This window comes from Grammomys surdaster, unplaced genomic scaffold (genome assembly GCF_004785775.1).
Source record: "Grammomys surdaster isolate TR1022 unplaced genomic scaffold, NIH_TR_1.0 237, whole genome shotgun sequence".
Classification (NCBI taxonomy): domain Eukaryota; kingdom Metazoa; phylum Chordata; class Mammalia; order Rodentia; family Muridae; genus Grammomys; species Grammomys surdaster.
Genome location: NW_021604682.1, coordinates 2,375,811 through 2,401,656, shown reverse-complemented (window position 1 = coordinate 2,401,656; position 25,846 = coordinate 2,375,811). Strand labels below are relative to the sequence as shown.

Genomic DNA, 25,846 nt, shown 5'->3' with positions numbered 1-25,846 from the left:
ATCCCTTTTCCCTGAGGGACCAGCCACAGATTGTATAGTAGAGAATAGAGTTTATTCAGGGCATGGGGAGGGGAGTTGAGAGGGTAGTAGAGGCAGAGAAAGGAAGAGAGAGAGAGAGAAGGAGAGAGAGAGAGAGAGAGAGAGAGAGGAGAAGAAGAAGAAGAGAAGAAGAAGAAGAAGAAGAAGAAGAAGAAGAAGAAGAAGAAGAAGAAGAAGAGGCTGGCCATGAGCATGTGGATAGAGAGGGGGAAAAGGAATAGGGAGAGAGGGTTAGCAGGAGCAAGAAAGGAGCAAGAGAGCAAGAGAGAGAGGAGGGGTAAGAAGCCCCTTTTATAGTGAGTTAGGCATACCTGGCTGTTGCCACGTAACTGCAGCGTGGAGCTTAGACAGAGTGCTAACACTAGATTTAGTGGAAGACCTTGTCTGAAAACATGTGAAGAGTTATCAGAGAAGACAACTGATGTGTGCTTTTAACATTCACATCTACACACACACACACACACACACACACATATACACACGTACACACACACTTGTATTACACCCCCCATGGACATAGACCATATACAAAGAAGGAACTTAAAAAATTATCATACAAAAATCAATAGTTTTCTATATTCTAGTAGCAAACACACCAAGAGAGAAATCAGGAGAACATTCCATTTACAATAGCAAAACAAACAACCCTCTGGGATAAGTCTAACCAAGGAAATAAAGTGCCTTAGATCTTTTAAATGGGAAGTCTAAGATACTCTCTTAGTTGGGGTTTCATTGTTGTAAAGAGACACCGTGACCTAGGCAACTCTTATAAAGGACAACATTTCATTGGGGCTGGCTTACAAGTTCAGAGGTTCAGTCCATTATCATCATAGCGGTGGAAACACAGCGGCATCCAGACACACATGGTATTGAAGGAGCTCAGAGTTCTACGCCTTGATCTGAAGACAGGCATAAGAGAGAGAAGGCACTCTCTTCTGCACTGGGGAGAGCTTGAGCATTAGGTGCCTTCAGAGCCTGCCTACATGTTCAGTGATATGCTTCCTCCAACAAGGCCATGCCTGCTAATAGGGTCACTCCCCATGGGCCAAGCATTTTCAAACCACCACAAATATCAAAGAAAGAGACTGAAGACACTTGATGGTAGTAAAAACTCCCATAATCACAGACTAGAAAAGTCAATATTTTGAAAGTGCCTACATCACCAAGCAATCTACATATTCAGTGCAATCCCCATCAAAATTCCAATGGCTTTCTTAATAGAAAAGTAGCGGGGGGGGGGGGGACCTTAAAGTATACTTAGAAGCATAAAACACCCAAATATCCAAAGCAGGTCCTGAGCAAAGAGAATAATGTTGGAAGGTCTACCAGAACTATAGTAACAAAATCAGCATGGCACTCACAGAAAAGCATCCAGAATGGCCAGTGACGTAGAATAGGGCACCTAGATATAATCCTACATAGCGACAGTTGCTTGGTTACTACAAAGATGCCAAGGATGGACGTTGGAGAAAAGACATCTTCAGTCATAAAGGATATCCACATGCAGAAGAATAAAAGTAGGTCATCATCTGTGGTGGTTTGAATATGCTTGGCCTAGGGAGTGGCACTATTAGGAGGTGTGGCCTTGTTGGAGTGGGTGTGGCCTTGTTGGAGGAGGTGCAGCCTTCTTAGAGTGGGTGTGGCCTTGTTAGAGTAGGTGTGGCCTTATAAGAGTGGGTGTGGCCTTGTTGGAGGAGGTGTGGCCTTGGTGGTGGAAGTGTGTCACTGTGGGGCCACAGCTTTGGGAACGTCCTAGCCATGTGGGAGACAGTCTTCTGTTTGCCTTCGCAACAAGAGGTTGTACTCTCAGCTCCTCCAGCACTATGCCTGCCTGAACACTACCATGCTTCCCGCCTTGATGATAATGGACTGAACTTCTAGAACTGTAAGCCAGCCCCAATTAAACGTTGTTCTTTTTAAGAGTTACCTTGGTCATGGTGTCTCTTCACAACAGTAAAACCCAAGCTAAGACACCATCCTGCACCTTGTAGAAAAAAAAATCAGCTCCAAATGGATCAAAGGGCTTAATGGTAAAACCTGAAACCTTGAAAATAGAGGGGAAATTGGGAGAAATGTTTCAAGACATAGGCATCATGGAGAATGTCTTCCGAAGGACTCTAGTCACTCAGGAAAGAAGACAAATGGGACCCCAGGAAAGTAAAAAGCTTCTGCACAGCAAAGGAAAAGAGTTATGCAAGAGACAGCCTACAGAATGGAAGGGAATCTTTGCTAGCTGTGCCTCTGATAGGGCTAATATCTGCAATATATAAAGAGCTAAAATCCTAAAGAAGAATCCAGACAACCCGGATGAAGTACAAATGACCATCAGAGACACACAAACTCAAACTTTGAGGTTTTATCTCACTCGTTAGAAGCAAGTCACAGTAAATGCTGTTGAGAAAAGACACAAAGGGGAAGCCTCCTATGCTGTTGGAGGGCTATTAATTAGCCCAACCACTAGGAACATCAGTATGGAGGGGCCTGGGGGGAATACCCCAGTCAGAAAAGCTTTGCCACGTAAGCACTACAGCACTCACACAGAAGTCATCATGGCGGCATACACTTATAATCTCAACAGAGGGAGGCAGACAGGAGGCTCCCTAGGGTTCCCTGGTCAGCTACCCTAACTTATTCTGCATGCCCCCGGTCCCAGTGAGCCCCTACCTAGAAAAAAATTAAGAAAGAGGATTCCTGAGAAATGATACCGGAGGTTGATATCCAGCCTCTGCACACACATGGAAACATACATGTACAACTGACACAAATCTTTCTGTACATGGATGAACACACACACACACACACACACAATTCCCCCCCCCCCAGAAAAATTCCTAAGAATAAATCTGCTCTATGGTCCAGTTATACCATGCTCTGATATTTACCCCAGGAATCCCAAGTCAATGTATCACAGAGATGTATGCAAGGGGGTGACTTAAAGGTACTGCCAATATGACCATTCTATTATTAGGGAAGGTTTTTATTGGACAGACAGACAGACAGACAGTATAACTAGAAGCATCTGGAAGAAACCAGAGTATAGAAACCAGAGCATAGAGAAAGGAAAGCAGAGTGGACATAGCAGATTCAACATGGTCAGGGATGTTTGAGAGAGAGAGAGAAAGAGAGAGAGACAGAGAGAGAGACAGACAGACAGACAGACAGACAGACAGAGAGAAGAGAGCACGAATAGGAGTAACTGTGGGGCAGCACTGGGTCCAAAGAGAGGGCAGGACCTGAGAAGAGCCAGGGTAGAGGCTTTGGAATGTGTAACCAGTACTTGAGGATAGGGAACTGAGGGAACTTGGAAGCCACATGGGCTGTGATATAAAACCTCAAGTGTATGTCAACAGTGTCATATGTCCCTTCTACCAGGTGGGAAATGGCTTTACGGGCTCTGGAGGAATGCTGGCTTTTATCTAAGTGCCAGAAATTATTCTAGGGACAGAGTCAGTGGGCCTGCCCTCGTGTGTGTGTGTGTGTGTGTGTGTGTGTGTGTGTGTGTGTGTAGTGGGCTACCCCTTAGACCTTACAAGAGATTCTTGCCCATAGATGTTTCCTGCAGCACTATTTACGATAGGTGACTTATGGGACCAATCTAGGTGTCCACTAAAGAATGGATTTTTTTAAAAAAAAATGTGTTATAATGACACAATGGAAAATTTTCATCCGAAAGAAGAACGACATTATGTCATTTGCAGGAAAATGGATATGACTAGAGATAATCACATTAAGCAAATTAAGTCAGTCTCAGAAAGACAAATATTACACGTTTTCTCTCTTTTGTGGGGCCTGGATTTTTTTTTTTCTCTACACTTTGACCAACTGTGAGTCTCAGTATTCATTGCTATCTCTTGTAAAGACAAGCAGCTCTGATGAGGGCTGAGAGCTACATTAATTTATGGGCATAAAGATAAGTATTTAGAGGACAGTTTAATACTATGCCCCCTTAGGGAAATAACAGTAGAGGAGCTAATGACCTACCCAGCTTTGAGTTCTTGGCCCAGTTACCAATACTTAAAAGACATGTCTTAAATACTATCAGAAAGTGGTTGATAACTGTGATAGTTTGTATATGCTCAGCCCAGGGAGTGGCACTATTAGAAGGTGTGGCCTTGTTGGAGTGGGTGTGTCACTGTGGGCCTAGGTTTTAAGATCCTCATCCTAGCTGCCTGGAAGTCAGTATTCTGCTAGCAGCCTTCAGATGAAGATGTAGAACTCTCAGCTCCTCCTGCACCATGCCTGCCTGGATGCTGCCATGCTCCCACCTTGATGATAATGGACTGAACCTCTGAACCTATAAGCCAGCTCCGACTAAATGTCATTCTTTATAAGAGTTGCCTTGGTCATGGTGCCTCTTCACAGCAATGGAAACCCTAGCTGAGACAAGTATGTTATAGGTTAGGTCAAAAATCAATATTATTTCCTTCCCCTCATACAAAGTCTAGGGAATGAAGGCTTTTGTGTATTTGCCGCCAGGGCCTTTGTTCACTCACTGATACTTGAACGCAGTAGCTTTTACCTTTTCTTCCCTTGAATTCTACTCACCCACCACCTGAATACTGCACAGGTTTACATATATCTGACTCTTACACTGAATCCACAGAGTTGGAAGACCGCAGACTTGAGTTACCAAAAAGAGAGTGCTGCTGGTCCTGCCAAGTACATCAATCAATGTACACTTACATGAAAGAATCATCTTTCGTTCTGTAAGCTCTTTTCTCTCCCTCCCTCCCCTCTCTCTCCCTCCTTCCCTGGACTAAGTACCATAATATTCCTTCCTTTGATTGGATAATTCAGACGTGGGCCTTACTTATTCTTTTGATGTTTACAAGTTGATGCAATCATTTTTTTCTGAGGACTATAGTAGCGGAGTCTCTAGAACAGTGTGGGTCTGCTTCTTGTACATTATTCCCTGAGACCCTCTGTCTGCTTGTGATCTGGATGGAGTGGGTGCTTTACAGTGGTTGCCTTCTGCTTCATCCTGGCCTTTCCTTCTCGCACCAGCCTTCCTGTGTTTACTAAACATCCTCCTGGCTCACAACTGTTCTCCTACATCTGGACATTTATGGCATTTTTGGTAATACTATCTCATAACACCATGAACACTGGTACCATTAATAAACATAAACCATGTGTTGTGTCTATCATTCTCATCCCCTGCGAGGGCTGTCAATTCCAGACCTGGGTGACACACTCTAGTCCTTTCTAAGCCTGACACTATAGGTCTTTCACTGCAGCTGGCGCATAGGAGGAGCTGAAGAAGTAGAAGCGATTATTATCGTAATTATGGGAACAAGCGTCATACATGGTGGTGATATTTGGCCTCGGTTGCCCGATTCACGAAGTACGCGTTTATATACATAACAACCAAGGAATTGAACAAGTTATGAATGGTTATAAGACCCTTGTGAGACAAACAGAACTGCTTGCTACAGGCTGATGAAACTAATGTCACTGGATCTATGCAGCTACAGGACATAATTAACTGAGATAGAACTGTGTTTCCCAGAGGCCCAGTAGATGCATGTATGGTACCATCTACAGCTGGATGAATTCTTGTTGGCTAATGAGTGTGGAGGCTGATTTTGGAAGAGAACATGGCTTTGGACACAGGCCAAAAATCTACAACCCCCGCCCTTAAATCAGAGGAACTTGGAATTATGAATATACTATTATGCTGGGAGGCAGTAGCTTCTCTAGAATACATAAAGCCCTGGGATCAATCTTGAATATTGCATTGCTACCATAACCACAGTTCACTAGAAGAGGCACTGGTGATGACTAATTTTTAATTCGTAGGGAGCCTTGAAGCTTGGAGCTGTAGTACTCACACAGACCTGAAGGTGAAGCTCAAGGGCCCTGGGCTTTAACTGTGGCTCCTAGGAAGTAATCTGAGCTATAAACTCTAGCAAGAGATAACAGGGCCAATGACCAGAGTGACACCCAACATCTGGACTCCAGTCTTTGCCAATTGGAAGTCTTTGCCAAAGGAGGCTGTTTACTAGCGGAAGGAGACTTGGGTCTCTAGAACTGAGACCAGTTAAAGTGAGTGAACGTAGAGAGAGGTTGGATGTTTCAAACGGAGATGTCTCCTATTTGAGACAGGCTTTAGGGTGCTGGTTTCTGTGGACGGTGAAGTACAGAGCGTAAGTTTGTTTGGCTCTTAATATCTTCTCGGCACTTGGTCATCCGCGTCTCTTGACTTCTGGGTCTTAGATATCAGCTGTCTATCTTTTATTGTTTTGTGAGTTATTTGTAGTTATTTGAAATAGATTCTCCATCAGGCATTTTTTGTTTGTTTGTTTGTTTTGTGGTTTGCGTTGCAGTACTACACATAAATCATGGCTTTTCTAGGTCAAGGAAGTATCTCATAGTTGGCTTTCTTCTACAATACTCCCACCAAGTGGCCACTGGGACGGTGCCTGCACGTAATGAAGGATTGAGAAAGAAAACATTCCTGCTAGCATCCTAACTCATCTTCTCCCCAATGCCCCAAGATAGAGTTTCCCTGTAGCCTTGACTGTCCTGGTACTCACTATGTAGACCAAATTCACATAGATCTGCCTGCCTCTGCCTCCCAACTGCTGGGGTTAAGGGCATACGCTCCCACTGCCCAGCCCTAAAACTCATCTGTTGACACAGTCTGTTGGAAATAATTGTCGTAGTTTCTATCCATTTGTGTATGGCCCCTTCTCTAGAAATCAAGGTCAAGCGGTATGACCCTTTCCTAGTTCCTTTGCTTTGTTTTGCTATATGAATGCTCCCTTAGTTCTCAACCCTTGTTATTAGATATCCCCACCAACTGCTTCTCGTTTTCCTTTCCATCTACATAAGACAATATATATGCGATATATCTCACCTAGAGATAGATGCATGTTCCATCAGCATAGAACAGAATAAGACAATCTCCTCTTTTTGTGTTCTAGACACTATAAGACAATCTAAGACTATATTGGCTTTTTTAACAGTCATAGTCTTCACTGCTGTTAAGCTTATGTCTACGTGAATCTCCCTGTCATATAGTATTAATCTTTTTAAAGATTTATTTATTTTATGTATGTGAGCACACTGTCACTGTCTTGAGAAGACACACCAGAAGAGGGTATCAGATCCCTATTACAGATGGCTGTGAGCTACCATGTGGTTGCTGGGAATTGAACTCAGGACCTCTGGAAGAGCAGTCAGTGCTCTTAACCGCCAAGCCATCGCTCTAGCCCATATATAGTAGTATTTAACCAGTTACATACTTATGCAATGGTTTGGGGGAGGGGAGTGAATGGACTGGCTAGTTACCATATTGATATTCTTGAATTTGAGATCCGAATGATCAGCATAGGGGTTTGGATCCCTGATGATACACAAGCCTTAGTTTTCGAGGCCATATTGTAGACAACTGAATGGTGTCTCAACCACAGGCTGGCTTTCAGCTTGGGCTGTTCAAGCTTTATGCTATTTCATGGTCTCAGACTGCAGCCTTCTTCCAAATGCTCCATCTTTCAAGTAACTTGTTTTGCCACTGGAAGACTTGGCATAAAGATTATAGATGATTTGGCGTAAAGCCATTACCGGCCCTAGGGGAAAAAATAAGCACGAATATCTGTATGTCAAAGACAGTATGCTTATAAGTACCCGTGGGCAAATTCCATCCAGATACCTTTTTGTTAATTAAAATAGCAGATCATTACACTGTGTGGATTATACAATACCGTTAAACACAATGTGTTTGGTTCTTTTAAATCAAAGAAAGTACTCCTATTTTTTTTTTCCAAGAAGAAATAAAGATAGAGAAACATAGTGACTTGTCCACAGTTACAGAGTGAGAAGGGGTTCCAAGGGGCCCAACCCCTCGGATACAGTACAGTCTTTCTATCCCTGTTTTCCCAATAAAATAAGAATCAGTTCTTGACCTAAGATATTAGTATCCAACGTTCTCCTCTTAGTTGTTGGTAAAATGTTGCTCTTGCTAATCACACACTCCCTTAATCATAGCATCATAGATGTTATGATTATGCTAATGTTTTAAATGTAGAATTCATGAGATATCAAATAATTCACACACACACACACACACACCCCGCCGCAATGTAGAAGTTAGATGTAATAGCAAATCCCTGGTTAAAACCTGTTCATGGACCCAGTCCAGTGTTCTTTCTCTTCAACTGCTTCTCAAAATGCAAACAGCTTTTTAAGATGATCAGTTCTCAAACTACAAGTGGATAGCTGTGCTACCTGTAGCAAGATGGGCTTTAATAATAATAATAATAATAATAATAATAATAATCTCAGTTGTAAATTCTCTATAACTGAGAAGCATTGTGGTTAAGAAGCTTCCCAAACTCATAATCTAAGGAAATGTGACCCAGGAGGCCAGTCAGAGAGAGATGATCCATGTTTACTTCTGAGGAAAGAGTTGGTCATGTGTAACAGCACAAGGGTGTGGCTCCTTGTTGAGGCTACCCAAGGACCCAGACCCATTCTGTACTAGGTATCAAGTGTACAAAGATGGTGAGGAGCCTTGTCGAAGCCAAACAATTATAAGACTTCTGGAGCTAAGGGTAGTCTTTTGATAAAGCAGACGTCTAAGCTATTGAGTTAATATAATGCAACAAAGGAATCAGAAGGTGATGAGGATATACTGATACGGTGTTCAACTCCACAGTAATTTCCGGAGCATCAGTTATATGCAAAGCTCTGTAGATTCAAAGACATGCTATATCTCTAGCTGGAAGAAACACAGCACACTTGCTGTTAACTGAGCACAGGGCTGAGGTACCACAGAACTTGAAGAAAAAAAAAAACCCTGAAAGATTCGGGGAGGCTTTACTGTAGAGAAGACACTGGACTCTAGGTTGGAATATGGATTAATTGGGTGAACAAGGGCAGCCATTTGGAGAGCTCATGCCACCAGACGTAATTTGACAATAGCGGGGTCCCCAGGAAGCCCACATAAGGACAATACTAACAATAGTGAAATAAGTCCTATCAAGGAAACAACTTTCATTCTAATGCAAGGAATATGGGTTTGAAACAAGCCAGGAACAGGGGCACGCATAGTTGGGCAGAAATTGAATCCGTCTAAATCTTTTTCAGCATGACTGTAATATGAAATAGTGACTCCTATAGTTTCAGTTCCAGTCGGTGTCTGTGTTAAACTTGGGAGTCTGATAAATACGCCAGCATGAGATGAGCCAAATGAGAGACGCCATCTCCTGTTTAACGGGTCAGTCTGGAACCGAGGTCAGAAGCAAGTTAAAGCAAGGAAACTGTGAGAGATAGTCCAAATACTACAGGAGATAATGAGAATCTGGGCAAAGACAGGAGGCGTCGGGATACGTAAGGGACACACGATGGTTGGTATGTTAATTTGATACTCTCTAGGACTGTCAGGGAAAAGAGTCTTAGTGAAGAATTTTCTCCATTGGGTTGGTCCATTGGCATCGCCTGGGAGGGGTCTTTTTAAATCCGGTTGAGGTGCTAAGGCCAATGGGTGGCAGCGTTTCATGGGCGGGAACCCAGACTGGATAAAAATGTAAGAGTGAGATTCTCAAGAGCATGGAGCCTTCACGGATGCATTGTTTGAGTAGTCTGATAGCCAAAGATAGGGAAATGAGGCAGGCTTGTTACCGTCACAGCCCGCTGTTGTAGTAGCATGAGGCAGAGCTGACCCACATTGCTCCCACAGAAAGAGAGGGGATGTTCACGCTCAGCTGCCTTCCTCCCTTGTATGCAGCCCAAACCCCAGGCCTGGAAATCATACTGCCTTCCTTTTAGGGTGAGCCTCCCTCCACCCCAAATTAACCTAATCTAGATAATCTCTTACGGGAGTGCCCGCAGGCTTGTCTCCTAGGTGATCCTAGATCCTGTTAAATTGATCATCATTATTACAGTCTGTGGTGGTCTGAATGAAAATGGTCCCCCTAGGCCGATGGGGAGTGACACTTTAGAAGGTGTGGCCTTGTTGGTGTGGGTGTGGCCTTGTTGAAGTGGGTGTGGCCTTCTGGGTGGGCGTGGCCTTGTTGGAGGAAGTGTATCGTTAGGGTTGGGCTTTGAGGTTTCAGATGCTCAAGTCAGGCCTAGTGTCACTCTCCCTGCTGCCTGAATTAAATGCCGAGCTCTCCGCTACCTCTGCAGCACCCTGTTTGCCTGCACACCACCATGCCTCCCACCATGTCGATAATGGACTAAATCTCCGAACTATAAGCCCGCCCCAATTTAAATGTTTTCCTTTGTAAGAGTGGTCATGGTATCTCTTCACAGGAATAGAAACCTAAACTACGACATCATCATAGCAGGCCAGAGAATAATTCATCTGAGTTCTGATGAATTATTCTGATGAGTATCTGAGAATAGTTCATCTGAGACATTATGGCTTGGCAATGAAGCCTCTTCTAGTAGGCCTTCAGAGTTTGTTTTTTTTTTTTTTTCCATGCTGAAAATGACTGGCTGCTTTTGCCAATCAATGTGGCATTATTTTCTTCGGTTCAAAGGAGGTTTCAGTGGGGTTTATGCTCACGTATCCAGGAAATAGAACACCGGGCAGAGTTCTTGGTCCAGTTAACTCCCTGAAGAGAAAAACTTTGAGGCATCCATAATTGTCATTTCAGGAGTGGTCAAAGCAGATGTTCTGGGATACACGTTTCAGAGGGAACAGCTATTATCAATCAGGGATATCCAAGGATGTATATCCTACAAAAACCTGCTTCTCCTCAAAGACAGAAAAACCAGCCCTTTCCCATTCTGTTTTATTACCTCTTTGAGAATTTTTTTCCCCTCCTTAATCTTTAAAGATGATGGGCAAAGTTTAGTCCGTTGCGTAGCTGCTTGGTACAATCTGGAAACTGTCCAGATGATTCCTAGGGAGACATAAAAATCTCACTAAGGGCTACATTTGGGCCCAATTCCTCCCTCAAAGTACCAGAGAAAAACAAGAGCAGTTTAGGTAGGCTAAACCTGACTGCTTCTCCAATGGAAGTGGTCGTGGGGTGATTTGTCTGAAATTGTAAATGGCTTTGCTTGCTTGCCGAGACCAAGCCACACCCTACTTTAACTTGCACCATATTGTACAAAATAGAGTTAATCTTTATAAGGTAGCTGATTCATTGTTTTAGATCTTGATTCTCAGCCTTTGGGGGTTGTATATCAGATATCCTGATATCAGATACTTATCAGATCAGGATTCTTAACAGTAGCAAACATTACAATTAATAAAGTAACAACAAAATAATTTTATGGCTGGCCGGTCACCACAACGTGAGGAACTCTGTTAGAAGGCATTCGGAAGGTTGGGAACCATTGGTCTAGGAAATTCTATTTTACAAGCAGTTTATACTCCATTTTGAGGAAGAAGGGTGGCTACAGACTGTGTATGGACCAAGGAACTATACCATTTGTCAGGCAGCCCCGTCCAGCAGACCGATAAATTACTTGTTTTGGGAACTAGAAAGGTAGCCACCCAGTAAGTTTATTGGGGCATTAAAACTAAATAAATAAAAAGTGTATTGGGGAATTAAATATTGGCGTGGGGGCACATGAAAGGCTTCCCAGGGAAACCACACCCAAGAATTTATTGGATACACCAGATCAAGGACAAAATATGTTTATTGTCTGCCCCCCTTAAAGAGATGACGGCTTAACCAACTTATCACCTGATACCCGAAAGTCTGAGACAAGGGCCCAAGACTCACTGACTCAATTTGTTCCCCTGCTGTTGCTACAGCTTACTTGACAGCTTGCCCATCCACCTGTTGGCCCATCTGGACCCGGACCTGCCCCACTGTTTCCTGTTCTTGACTCATTTCCTGCTCTGGACCCAGTTTGACCTTTCACCCCACAGTTGAGTTATGCAGCTTTGTTCTCTGGCTTTGATTCCCCCCTACCCCCCAGCAGCTCCCTCCTGGGAGCTGGGTCATTATTTTATCTATACAGACTCTTTCTCAGCCCACTTCTGAAACCACTGAGAGCTGTTACAGCCTCTTGAACGTGAATTTATTCAGTAACACACACACACACATACACACACACACGTAGAGAGATGTATTTATTGTGTGCTGTTGCTCTGGGAGTTAGTACTTAATGATAAAGATCAGAATAAAGAACCGGCATTTGTTTCTGCGGAGAGGCAAAAAAGCAGACAGATTATTATGACAAATTGCTGTCATGGAAACTGCTAAACTTTGTGGATTGATTGTTACACACTAAATCCTGACATTGTGGAAATAGATGAACGTGTTGGTCTGCGTCTGGCAGACACTGGTCATATTCAGCCTTCAGTGGGTATCCTGATAAGTGAAAGCCTTTTCCTTAGAATTTTCCAGTATCTCTGAGTAATACCTCACTAAAGGAGGCTGAGGCAGGAAAAGATGGGGTAACGGAATAGATGTCATGAAAACAGGGGGGACTAGTATTTGGAGAAGGAGGAGCCAGGAGCAAGAATGGGGAGAGAAAGTAGCACAGGCTGGCTCAACTGTCTCTCCATCTGCCACCTGCTGCAATGGCCGTCCTGGAGGCTTACACAGATAGATGAGCCCAATTTCTTCCCCTTTATTCATGGGGTTCCTGCTTAGCTCTTCCTTCCAAGAGACTCTAATTCACACCCTCTGACTGTCAGCTACCTATGGCCTCTTTCCTTTCTCCTCCTCTGCAGCCTGATTTTTCAAGTGTCTCCTTGCGGCCGCTTCCTGGACTAGATCTTAAATAGACGCTCTCTGAATGTTACATAGTTACCCAGGATCTGACCATAGCTGTTTTTAATCCCTGTTCGAGTTAGTTAGCTTCCTGTTCCTCTGACAAATACCTAGGGGGGAAAACCACCAAAACAAAGCAAACAACAACAAAAAACAACTCAAGGAGGGCAGAGGTTTGTTGCATCTCAGTTTTAGAGATTTCTAATCGTCATGTCTGGGCCGGTTGCTTTAGGTCTCAGACAAGCCTGACTGTCTAGTTCCCTCTGGGCTAAATGTAGGTTCTATACACGTGATGGCTATTCTTGGCTGTCAACTTGACAACATCTGGAATTAACTAAGACCGAATGGCTAGACATGCCTGTGAGTATTGGCTTTAATTCTTTGAAGGTCTAGTAGAATTTGGGGATGACTCCATCTGGCCCTTGGTTTTATTGTTTGTTTGGTGGGTTGTTTGGTCGATGGTTGGTTGGTTGGTTTGGAGACTTAATTACTGTTTCTGTTTCACGGGGTGTTATGAGTCTGTCTAAATAGCGAATTTGATCTCCATTTAAATGTGGTAGGTCGTATATATCAAGAAATTCATCTATTTCTTTGGTGTTTTTCCACTTAGCCAGAGTACTGATTTTTAAAGTATGTCCTTGTTGTTAGATGTGGGTGGCATATTCCTGGACAGATCATGCCAAGCCAACACAGTGCTCACGGGAGAGGTCTTTAGTGACAGAGGCACCCTGAAAGAGGGTGAGGGGAAGAATTGAGAAAGAGAGAGAGAGCTATGGGTCTGGGTCCAAGTCTTTTATCAGGGCCGTGACATAGGTAAGGCAGGTAACACAGGTAACACATGTGCAAGGGGTGTGTGACGGGTGCCATGGCAACAGACGGGGGTCATCACCTAGAGATGACATCATCGCTGGGTTCAGAAGCTGGGTGTAAACAGCTTCTGGCTGTCCAGGAACGGTTCTGATGCTAACACTTACGATTCTCTGAATGTCCTCGGTGTCACTTGTAATGTCCCCCTTTTGATTTCTAATCTTATTTCAGTCCTTTCTCTTTTTAGTTACTATGACTAAGGGATATATCACTTTTATTGAGTTTCTTAGGGAAACACTCCTTCCCTTCATTTATTCTTTGTATCTGTTGTTTCTGTTTCATTGATCTCAGGCTCTATTTTTTGATTATTTCTTGGTGTCCACTGGTTTAGGGTGTCATTTCTTCTTGTTGTGGTAGAGCTTTCGGGTGTATCAGGAAGCCATTAGTATGAGATCACTCCAGCTTTTGAATGTATGCATTTGTACTCTGAACTTGCCTCTTAGGCCTGTCTCCCTTGCTTCCCACAGATTTGTGGTGTCTTCCTTTTCATCCAATTCTACAAGGACTTTAATGTCCTTTCGGGTTTCCCTCTTGACACATTTTTTTCAATGTGAGTCGTTCTGTTTCCGTAACTTTGTATAGTGTCTGCTGTTGTTGGTCTCGGCTTTAATCTGTGGTGATCGCAGAGGGTGCAGGTGGCTATTTCAAATCTCTTGTGTATGTTGAGAGTTGCTTTGTGTCTTAGTGCGTGGTTACTTTTGGAGAACGTTCTGTGAGCTGCTGAGAAGAACACTTGGTGTTTGAGTGAAAAGGTCTTTAGATATCTACAAGATCCATTTGATTTATGATGTCGTTTAACTCCAGCATTTTTCTGCTTAGATTTTTTTTGGAGGAAGCGATCTGGATGACCTGCCTATTGGCGAGGGTTCCACTGTCTGTGTGTAAGTGTCAACATGTGAATTTAGCCATATCAGTGTTTCTTTTATGAACTTGGGTGCCTTTGAGTTTGGTGCATTGTTGTTAAATATTGGAGTGTCCTCTTAATGGATTTTCCCTTTCATGAGTATGTAGTGTCCATCTCTATCAATTCTGATTAGTTTTGGTTTATACTCTGTCTTGTCAGATGTTAAAACGGCTATACCTGCTTGCTTGTTAGGTCCATTTGCTGGAATACCTTTTTCTGTCCTTTTACCCTGAACTGATATCTATCCTTAATGGTAAGCTGTGTATTTTGGATGCAGCAGAAAGGTGGGTCCTGTTTTCTAATCCAGTCTGTTAGTCTGTGTCTTTTTATTAGGGAATAGAGACCATTAATATTGAGAGCATTTATTGATTCCCATTATGGTCTTGTTATGATGTGGGGTTTTGTACCTCTTTTTGATTAACTACGTTCGGATTATTAATTCCTTGTGTCTTCTTGGGGATGGTTAACCTCTTCAGACTAAAATTTTCCTTCGAATGCCTTCTGTAGAGCTGGATTGGCAGACAGATATTGCTTAAATTTGGTTTTACTGTGGGTTGTTTTTCTTTCTCCGTAATTGGGATTGATAGTTTTGCTGGTTATAGTAGCTGGGATTGATAGTTTTGCTGGTTATAGTAGCCTAGGCTAGCATCTGTGGTCTCTTAGAGTTTGTAGAACACCAGTCAAAGACTTTCTTGCTTTTAGAGTCTCCATTGAGAAGTCAGGTGTGAATTGTTTTGTATTGTTTTTCTCTTGATGCTTTGAATATTCCTTCATCTATGCATTTAGTATTTTGATTATTATGTGTCATGGAGAATTTCCTTTCTAGTCCTACTTGGTGTTCTGTATTCTTCCTGTGTATCAATAAGCATCTCCTTCTATAGGCTGATGTCTTTTTTTTCCTATGGTTTTGCTAAAAATATTTCCTGTGCCTTTAGCCTGGGTTTCTTTCCCTTCTTCTATCCCCACTATACATGTGTGGTCCCAGATTTCCTGGATGTTTTTTGCATGGAGGTTTTTAGATTTGACATTTTCTTTGGCCAAGATATCCATTTCTTCTACCCTGTGATTCTCTCTCCAACATCTTGTACTCTTTGGTGAAGCTTACCTCTGAGGTTTTGTTAGACATCCTACATTTTCCTTTCCTTTTATTTCTGATTCCGCCCCCCCCCCCTTTGGTGATTCTACTTGTTAAATTCTGCTTTCATGTTCTGAATTGTTTTCATTATTTTACTCAACTGTGTTTTCACAGACTTCATTAAAGGATTTATTCCTCTCCTCCCTCAGGTCCTTAGACATATTCATAATTGCTATTTTGAAGTCCTTGTCTTGTGCTTCAGTTACATTTGCATTTCTTGGGCCCTTCTGCAATAGGCCTACTGACATCTGGTGGAGGAGTATATATTGACTTGACTGGTCATTGTGTTTTTGCCTTGGGATCTAGGCGTCTGTAGTTACAATGTTTGAGATATTTCTTGGCATCATTAGGTCTCATCTTTGCTTGAGTGAGTGTTCTACTCTCTGGTTGCTGTTGCCATCTCTGGATCATAGGCAAGTGTGGTGGCTGAGGTGGCCCTGGTGGAGAGTGCTTCTGTGGGTATGTGGGTGGCAATAGAAATGGAGACAGTCAAGGAGTAATGCCTGAGAGGGTCTGTGGGAAAGAGGCAGGGGGACTGAGTTTGTACCTAGAGAGAGACCTCAGGAAGTGGAGGTGTGGTGAGGGGAGAGACTCCTGAAAGCAATAGGAGAAAGAATAATTCTGAAGAGACAAGGATGCAAGGGCCAACGGGACCCTGGGTCACACTGAGAAGTGAAGTCCCCAGTGAATGGAGTTGGAGTAGAGGAGGGGCTCCCAGAACTTGATTTCTTGATGACGGCCATTCTGTCTGGGGTGAGCAGAAATCTCAGAACAGTTTTAATTCCCATGTTCCCTATCAGTAAGGATGTACAACACTTTTTCAATGTTTATTCCCCATTTGTATTCCTTCTTTTTTTCTTTCTTTCTTTCTTTCTTTCTTTCTTTCTTTCTTTCTTTTTTTTTTTTTTGATACAGGGTTTCTCTGTATAGCCCTGGCTGTCCTGGAACTCACTCTGTAGACCAGGCTGGCCTCGAACTCAGAAATCTGCCTGCCTCTGCCTCCCAAGTGCTGGGATTAAAGGCATGTGTCACCACCGCCCGGCTGTATTCCTTCTTTTGAAAACCATCCGTTCATTTTAATTTGCCCATTTATGGAATTGATGATTTTGTTTTGATGTTTAATCTCTGTGCTTCTTAGGTATGCTAGATGGCAGATCCCTGTGTGATATACAACTGATATAATTTTTCTTCCCCTCTGCAGGTTGTCTCCATTCTCCAGCGGTTATTTTCGTTGTCGTGCAGAAGCTTTTAAGTTTCATCTGATGCCACTTGTCAGTTCTGGGGATTGTTTCTTGAAATAGCAGAGGGTTTTTTTTTTTTTGGGTTTTGTTTTGTTTTGATTTCATTAAGTTCTTGGTTAAACTTGTATCTTGACGGTTTCACGTGCGTTTCCTTCTAGAACTGTCAAGATTTCGGGTATTTCTATAAAGCTTGGTACTTTTGGAATTGATGTTTGTGCAGGGTTAGAGATAGGGATTTTTTTTCAGTCCTGTACAAATGAACATTCAGTTTTCCCAGTACCGTTACTGGAAGAGGCCGTCTACCACCAACGTATATTTTTGACACCCTTGTAAAAATTTAAATATCTATAGTTGTGTGGATTTCTGTTAATACCACCCAGTTTTTGGTCACTATGGCTCTGTAGTCTAATTTGAGGTCAGATATTAATACGAGCAGTAATGCTTTTTCTGCTTGGGATTGCGCTGTGCTTCTACATGAATTTTCAACTGTTTCTTTTTTTCTAGTTCTGTGAAAAATGGCACTGGAATGTGTGTGCGACTGTATAGTGTATGTGTACACACATGTGACATCTATGAAGGGACAGAGGCCAGAGAAGGATGTCAGGTGTTCAACACTGCTGTTCTCCACTGACTTCCACACGTATCATGTGGCATGCATGTACGTACTCAAACATATAAGCACACACAAATAAATAAGAACAAATAATAAGCATATTAATAACAAGCATATTAATTAAGAATTAATTAATTAATTAATTAATTGGAAGTTGGTTCTCACCTTCCACAGGATAGGTGTGGGGGATAGAACCCCCAGGTGTCAGTTGGGTTGTCGAGCTTGGTGGCAGATGCCCTTACCACTACGCCATCTCACCGGCTCTGTCATGAGAATTTGATAGAGACGGTGATGAATCTGTAAATTACTTTCAGCAACATAGCCATTTCAGAATCTTAATTCTGCCAGTCTATACGCAAGGGATGCCTTTCTTTTAGCATCTTCTCTGATTTCTTTCTTTAAAGCTTTGAAGGTTTCAATGAAGAAGTATTTCTCCTCCTTGGTTAAGTTTATTGTAGGTATTTTCTTGTTTATTTTGGGGGATAGCTTTTAGGTTTTACAATCATGTGGAATCTAAACAATGTTTAAGCAAGAAATATATAAAGGGAATGCGTATTTTGTTGACCAAGAAACCCAGCTACTTTTTGTGGACTATATATTCGACTGCCAGGACCCTCAGATTAAAAAAAAAAAACCTATGTGAGATAAAGCAGGTTCTATAGATTGAGTACACGTGACATCTTCCTTAAAGATAGGTTCTTTAAGCTGAGAAAAATAAACCTCATGATAGGGATTAGGGGAGGATCTGGTAGCACAAGGGTCACCAGGCTATTAACCACCTCCACTCCCAGGCTTCTGAGCAGAAAACAAGTTAAACAATTCGCTATTGAAGACACAACCCTGCATGTTTACTCCTGGTTTCCTTAGTGTTTATCTGTGAGCACAGGGTCCTCTGTGCCTCCCACAGCTTTTTATTAAACTAATATAATCCAGGCAGCCTGGAGTAGACTTAACAATAACAGCACCAATGAGGCTGAGGCAGGAGGATTGCCAATTTGAATTCAACCTGACCTACATAGCAAGTTCTAAACCAATTCCAGTGAGCTTGCCTCTAAAAGCAAACAAACAAAACAATGTAAACAAGTCATTTCTACTTAATATTTTTACTGAGTCATGTAAACCTTGTAAAATATTTAGGTTCGTGTCTTTTAAAATTCAAGATCTCTCACTCATTTCTCAGACGGCTTTGATAGCCACGTTAATGACTTAGAAGCATGAGCATATATGTTGACTTGATATATAACATGTGTACATAAAATGATTTTCTGATTTTATCATTTACTGGTTTTTCAAAAGAGTCCTTCTGTCTTTCACTTATCAACCTAATCATTTTCTTCATAACATAAGCAATCCTTAGTCCTTCATTTCTAAATCCTGGTTGAAAGGAGGAAAATCTAAATCTAAGCCAAGACTATCAAGAAGGGTGCAAAGGCCTAATGACAACAAACAGGTGAAGGTGAACCATCTTGTTAGAAGCTTAACTTCCTGATGTTAAGAAGTAATCCACAGGGACAGGAGAGATGGCTCAGCAGTTAAGAGCACTAGTTGTTCTTACAGAGGACCAGAGTTTAATTCCCAGCACCCACATGGGCCCCTGACGACTGCCTGTAACTCCAGTTCCAGAGGATCCGACTCCCTCTTCTGGCTTCTAAAGGTACTGCATGCATTTGATACATTGTTGCAAGATATTCAATCATACTGTGAACTCCGAGATTGTGTTATTTGCTGAAAAAAACAAAACCCTCTCTTTAGGTATGGTGTGGCTCAGCCCTTAGCACACACCTTTAATCCCTCTGGATGGAATATAGACATGCCCTTTAACGCCAAAGGTAAAGTTAGTTTGTAGAAGGAAGCATCACGTTTCAAAGTTTTGTCTAATTGAGTGGCAGACAGTATAATGAATCAGAGAAAGATTTGACAGACTAAGGAATGCCCAACTTTGATGAGAAGAGAGAGGGAAGGGAAGCTATTTGAGGAGCAATGCAGAGAGAGGAAGGAGGGAGGCAGTTTTACTGGGACAGATGTACAGAGACAGGCTGCAGAGAGAGAACAAGCTAGACACGGGTGAAGAGAGAATGAGCCAAAGAAGGGGAAGGAGCCAGAAGATTAGAACAAATTGCCAAAGTTAGTTTGAGGCCAAGCAGAGACATTCAGGAGAAGCAGAGAGAAGCCAGATTACATTAGTCAGCTTGGAGAGGAGTTTGAGCCAGAACAGCTGAGTTGAACCAGCCAGCCAGAGTTCAGAAAGAACAAGAAAGGGTGAGTGAGCTTATTCAGCAGTAAGTCTCAGAGGCTGAAAACATTCAAAGCCTAGATTGTACGGAGTCTAGAAGCTTCCAGGACTAGGCCTAGGTTAGCCTAGGTTGGCAGACTAAGACAGTAAGCCTCAGAGAGGACAATTAGAACAGGAGAGTAAAATCTACTTTTATAATGCATGGCCATACATGCAGGCAAAGTACTCATATGCATAAAATAAAAAACCAATGAAAATAAAAAAGCAATAAAGAGACAGAATAGGGAAGAGCTATCTACTGAATTACTCTTGCTAACTTGTGTTTGTTTGTTTATATTTTTGAGAATGTATCTCTATGCAGCCCAGGCTAGCCTCCAAGTATTAAGCATCTCACCCCAGCCTCCTCCTACTTGCAAGGTTTACAAGGCTGGACCACTACGGCTCCATCTGGTTTTAATCTGTTTTCTAATCAGATGTAACCCTTCAAGTAGGGTAAAGAGTATTTTCCATGCCTATCCAAATCCAGGAAAGCTTCCTTTGACCTTTCTAAAGTTTTCCTTTCATGTTTTAATTCATGGCAGGTTTCATTCCTTTTAGAAAGAGTGTTTGCTTAAAGCCACCCCCAGTTAGCAATCAGGTTCCCTAGGGGTGAGTCTGTGGACTACTAGGGGGTTTCCCATGCCTCTAGGCAGTGGTTCTCAACCTATGGGTCCTGACCCCTTTGAGGGGGGGTTGTCCAAATGACCCTCTCACAAAGGTTGCATATCAGATATCCTGCCTGCCAGATATTTGCAGCGAGATTCCTAACAGTGGCAACGTTACATTTATGAAGTAGCAACAGGAATCATTTTATGGTTGAGGGTCACCACAATGTAAGGAACTATTTATTAAAGGGTTCGGAAGCATCCGTAAGGTTGTCATCTATGGGACTAGGTGACGTTTCTACGCCATCTGGAACACAAAGATTTCTTAGCCATTCACTAACAAAGTCACAGTCTTGGGTGAGTCGGGAAATGTCAGGCAACTCCAAAACAAAGTCAGCGGATCAGATGGAGGCCTCGGGTGTTCAGTCAGTGTCGTTGCTGCGGACAGGTATTTCTCTTTAACAAGGCAGATTTTAGCTTTGCAGGTGAGGCTGGAAGAAAAGCCATTAAAAACTGGTCGGGAATAAACAGAGAAGCTACTGTTGAGGGACGCTGAGCCGCCTTCTTTGATGTGAGCGACTTTGTACTTTTGAGAGGGTTGGTTTTTTTTTCAGCCTTCTTGTCCCCAACTTCAAATCCTATTTTGTCTTGTTAAGTAGTTGCCAATAACAGATATGTACATTTGTTTCTTAGTAAGCGGTCACGGTCATCTGCAGGAGAGGGGTATTGGCTGTGATAGACCATGGGGTCCTTACCGGAGACCGCTATTAAGATAAAGCAGGAAGCCGAGCGGTGGTGGTGCACGCCTTTAATCCCAGCACTTGGGAGGCAGAGGCAGGCAGATTTCTGAGTTCGAGGCCAGCCTGGTCTACAGAGTGAGTTCCAGGACAGCCAGGACTACACAGAGAAACCTTGTCTCGAAAAACAAAAAAAAAAAAAAAAAAGAAAGAAAGAAAGAAAAGAAAAAAAAAGATAAAGCAGGAATCTTGACTTCACGGGTGAAGCCGAAGTTTCTCAATGAGGCAAAGGCTGAGTTTAAGACAGACAAGGCTTTAACATTTGCCGCTCTGCAAGAGGACCAGAGTCTGGGTCTCAGCATCCGTATTCAGTAGCTCAGAAAGGCCTGTGACTCCAGATCCATGAGTTCTGGTACCCTTTTCTAGACTCTGAGGCCACCTTCACATGTGACATCATGAACACATAAACACACATACATATACATTTTTTAAAAAAATAAAAATGAATTTCTTCGACAAAAAGAAAAGGTTTTAGTACAGATTTTAAGCCCCATGGTGGAGCAGGCAGGCTCTCACATGACACATTCATATGCATTAACACACGCACGCGTGTGCACACACACACTGGCACAGGGCACCTGAAACATGCACATTTCGTCTCAAGAAGAGTATGCTCTCTGAGTGTGGTAGGGAATATCTTTAATCCCAACACTTGGAGAGAAAAGCAGGTGGGTCTGTGAGTTTAGGGTCAATCTGATATATGTAGAAAGTTCCAGGCCAATCAGAAATGCATAGGGAGATCCAGTTTTTTTTTAAAAAAAAAAAAAAAAGGAAAGGGAAGGGAAGGAAAGGAAGGAAGGAAGGAAAGATACAGTTAGGTGTCTTTACAATAGCCCTGTGTTCAGTTTTCCTGGTCTCTAAAGTTACATTGTTTAAAAGGAAGATAGATATCCGTGTAAGGTTGGTTCTAGGACCCCGGGGAGATCCCGAATCCTGGAACATGAGTCCCTTCTTTAACATAGTGTAGCATTTGCAGATAGCCTACGCCATCTACTTTAAGCAGTCTCTAGATTATTTATGATACCTATGTCAAATGTGGCACAAGCTAACGCCATCTGAGAGGAGGAAACCCCAATGAAGAAAATGCCTCCATAAGAAGGGGCTATCGAGAAGCCTGTAGGATATTTTCTTAATGAATGGTTGATGGGGGAGGGCCAAGCCCACCATGGGTGGAGCCACCACTAGGCTGATGAATTGTTGATGGGGGAGGGCCAAGCCCACCATGGGTGGAGCCACCCCTAGGCTGGTAGTCATAGGTTCTATAAGAAAGCAGGCTGAGCAAGCCATAGGGAGCAAACCAGTAAGCAGCACCCCTCCATGGCCTCTGCATCAGCTCCTGCCTCCAGGTTCCTGCCCTCAATGATGAATTGTTCTATGGAACTGTGAGTGAAATAAACCCTTTCCTCCCCAGGTCGCTTTTGGTAATGGTGCTTCACCACAGCAATAGTACTCTCAGAAAGAGTGAGATTAATCCAATGTAAATGCTATATAAGCAACCGACACATTGGATTATTTAGGGAATAATGTGGAGAGGAAAGATATGTTTTCAAAATGGGCACACCTTGGAGGAAACTTTTTGATCAAGGTTGGTTGAACATGCAGCATCGAGACCTACACACAGAGAATGCCAACTGTCTCTCTGTCTTTATCTCTACTGTCTTTGTGTTGTGCTTTATGAAGCCTCCCACACAAATCGCTCAGCTTCTAGAAAAAGAAGACACTAGAAACTGTCAGAGAACATCAAAGCGGTGATATAAATATCTTTAGCCACACCTTCTAGCTCTGGGGCCTGAAGCAAGGAGGCGAGCGCTCTCCACCACTGAACTAAATGCCATCAAAGATGTCTAGTCATCACCACATTCCAATTTCACAGATAAAGCAATAAATGACCCCCAACCCCAGTAGCAGGTTAGCTCCCCAGGCCACAGGACCAAATCAGGGTCTGGGAGTGCTTCCCTGCCTCTCCAGCTCCCAAGTATATGGCATCTGTGGGTTACAGGGAACAGCAAGAGGGTCTTCCTCTACTCTGCAGCTGGCAAAGCGCACATATGGGCATGCGTACCGCAAAAGGCAGAGAGATCCGGAAGTGGCATCGGAGTACAGAGAGCACCCTGCTCGGGATCCCATTCCCAAGCAATACTGATTCCAGGGAAACCAGGCTTGCTTCGCCTGACTCCTGTGATCTGTGGCTCAAAGGAAGCCTAAGGCCTGGCGTTGCCATAGTGCCAGGACTCTGGACTGGCCCCAGAAATAACTCAGATGCCAAAGTATTGCTCTTTGCCCATCAGCAGCCCCGTGTAGTCGTGGGTCGGCGAGGCTTGCTGCACTGTTCTGCTGACCAAGACCAAGGTGAAGTTACATCAGCCCATCAAAGATCAAAAGAAGAGGGAGGAAGAAGAGTCACACCTGGGTCAGAGAAAGCCTCCAGGGGTGACCTACAAACAATCCAGTCTGGTCACCAGATGAAGAGCCAATAGAAAGGGTCTGCTAAGAGTGTCCTAAGCATGGATTGGCTGCCCTCAGAGGCGTGAGGAGGGTGTTGTCTGCATATGAACCCTCCTCACAGAGTACCAAATCCAGTGCTTCTGGAGAACTGCCAGGCTGCTGCCTCCTTCTCCCCATACTAGAGGCAGAGGGCAGGCCATTCCAGAGGGACATCAGACCCTGCAACTAGCCTCTGGCCATGGCGGGACCTGAGTGGCAGTCTCTGGAGCAATGCCTGGAAAAGCATCTGCCTCCTGACGATTTGGGCGAGGTGAAGCGAATACTCTACGGCAAGCAGACTAGGTCAGACACCCAGAAGCTGAGTTTGGGGCTTTTGGAGTCACTCATATGTGGGCTGGCGGAGCAAGGGGGAGGGTTTCTCGGATGCGGATGACTTTGTGGGGACAATGACAAAGAATTCTGTGGGCTCACAGAGGCCACATATCAGGAGCGATGAGGGTCTTAGGGAGTGACTCTTATAAACCATACTTATATCACCCCAGATTCCCCCCTCGCCGCTTCCCTGTCCCCCGTCACCGCCCACCTTGTGTTGAACAAAATAAGACCGAAAATGAGTTTGTCTCTTAAAGCTACCTCCGGGGCCACTCCAACACTCCTCCCCTCCCTAACCTGCTGGTTTAGACTCAGAGCCCAGCTTCCTCCCTGGGGATCAGTCCAATGCCTGCAGATAGGGCCCCCTGAACCATCCATCCTAGCAGCTTGCAGTTTAAGGAATACTGGATCAAACTAACTAAGGAAGCTTCCAGACTTTCCAGACAAGAGAACTGGTAGCTTGACTTTTCCCACTCTGGGCAAGCTCACCAGATTTTTAAATTTAATTTAATTTAATTTAATTTTTTTTTAATTTGGAGAATCACAGAGCAGGGCAGAATTGTAACGGAGGGTACAATGCTAACCGGGGCTAACCTGTGCTAACCTGGGGTTTGGTTCCCAATGGCTGAACAAGTTCCTTTGCCCATTTCCCACCAGTTGGGCATCTGGTATAACAGAGCTGGAGAAAAATACCCCTCCCCCTTGGTCTTTATTTTCCGATCTTTTTTTTTTTTTTGGAGCAATCGGAAAGTTGTCTTTAAATGAACTGTGTCTTTGTTCTTTGCTCAAACCCTGAAAGGGTTTTTCTAGGCCGCTAGAACAAGATGTGAACTCTGACTTTGCTAAACCTCTGTCCAGTTTTTGCTTATATTGGCCTGTATATCCGACATTCTCCAATGCAGCTTGTTTGCTTTCTGGACCACACACCGGTGAGCTGGTGTTATAGATCATTGGTCAGCCAAAGATCATTGATTCAATCACTGGTTCCTGGCAACCTTAGGGCTCCTGCAGGGAGGCCCAATTCACTAAATCTACTGCAGCAAGTAGATGGTAGAAGAACTTCACTGGCATTTTGTCATTCCCCCACCCCCCCCAAAAAAACCCTCTTCATAATCTGTGAGGGGCTGGATGACTCTAAAATGCTGTCATTTCTTGCTGTGGGTGGGTGACGTAGCTTAGCCACCTGCTGGGCTCGCCAGAGGCCTAGGTTTCCACAACCCCATGTAAATGCCCCCAAACAGCAGCAACATGTTAGTCACATGGGAAGTGTTAGGATTGAGACTCTCAAAGAAGTTTAAAAAAAAAAAAAAGAAGCAAGGGTCATCTTAGCCCAATTTCTAGGGATGGTAACTGTTCTAAGGGTAGAGTGAACGTGTTATCCCGGGATAGAATGATTTTGTTGACATCAGAGGTAAAATCAAGGGGCATTATGAAGAAAGAAATGTTTCTCACAGGAAGTAACTGGTGCATATTCTAGGTAAGACTGAGGAGAGGTCAGGGACTACCATGAGAGGGATTATATTAGCATTTGGAGACTTACAGAGCAGGGCAGAATTGTAATGGAGGGTACAATCCTAACCAGGGCTAACCTGTGCTAACCTGGGACTGCCGAGACCTAACTGTGGGGTTCGGCTCCCAATAGCTAAACAAGTCTCCCATTCTTCTCTTAGGTTCTGTTCCCTGATGCGCTTTTCACGTTTTATGTCTTAAGGTGTGAACCTTCATGCGTGATTAATTCTTACGATTGGGTGAGCTTTGGCTGGGAATAGAAGTTTCAACTGAAGATAGGAAATTATTCTGTCTTTAAAATACTTTTTTTTAAAAAACCCTCCTGTTCATTCTTCAGAGGCCCGGCTTGTACGTGGCTAGCTCT

At 43.4% G+C, this 25,846-nt stretch overlaps 1 protein-coding gene across 1 annotated transcript in view; it reads left to right on the top strand.

Moving 5' to 3' along the window:
* The first annotated feature begins 23,744 nt into the window (after positions 1-23,744).
* Upb1 (beta-ureidopropionase 1) overlaps positions 23,745-25,846 on the top strand; it is a 32,322-nt gene continuing 30,220 nt past the window's right edge. Inside the window, exon 1 of the mRNA XM_028773961.1 lies at positions 23,745-23,943. Coding sequence (XP_028629794.1) covers positions 23,840-23,943 — 104 coding nt within the window. The 5' untranslated portion in view covers positions 23,745-23,839. The remainder of the gene's footprint in view (positions 23,944-25,846) is intronic.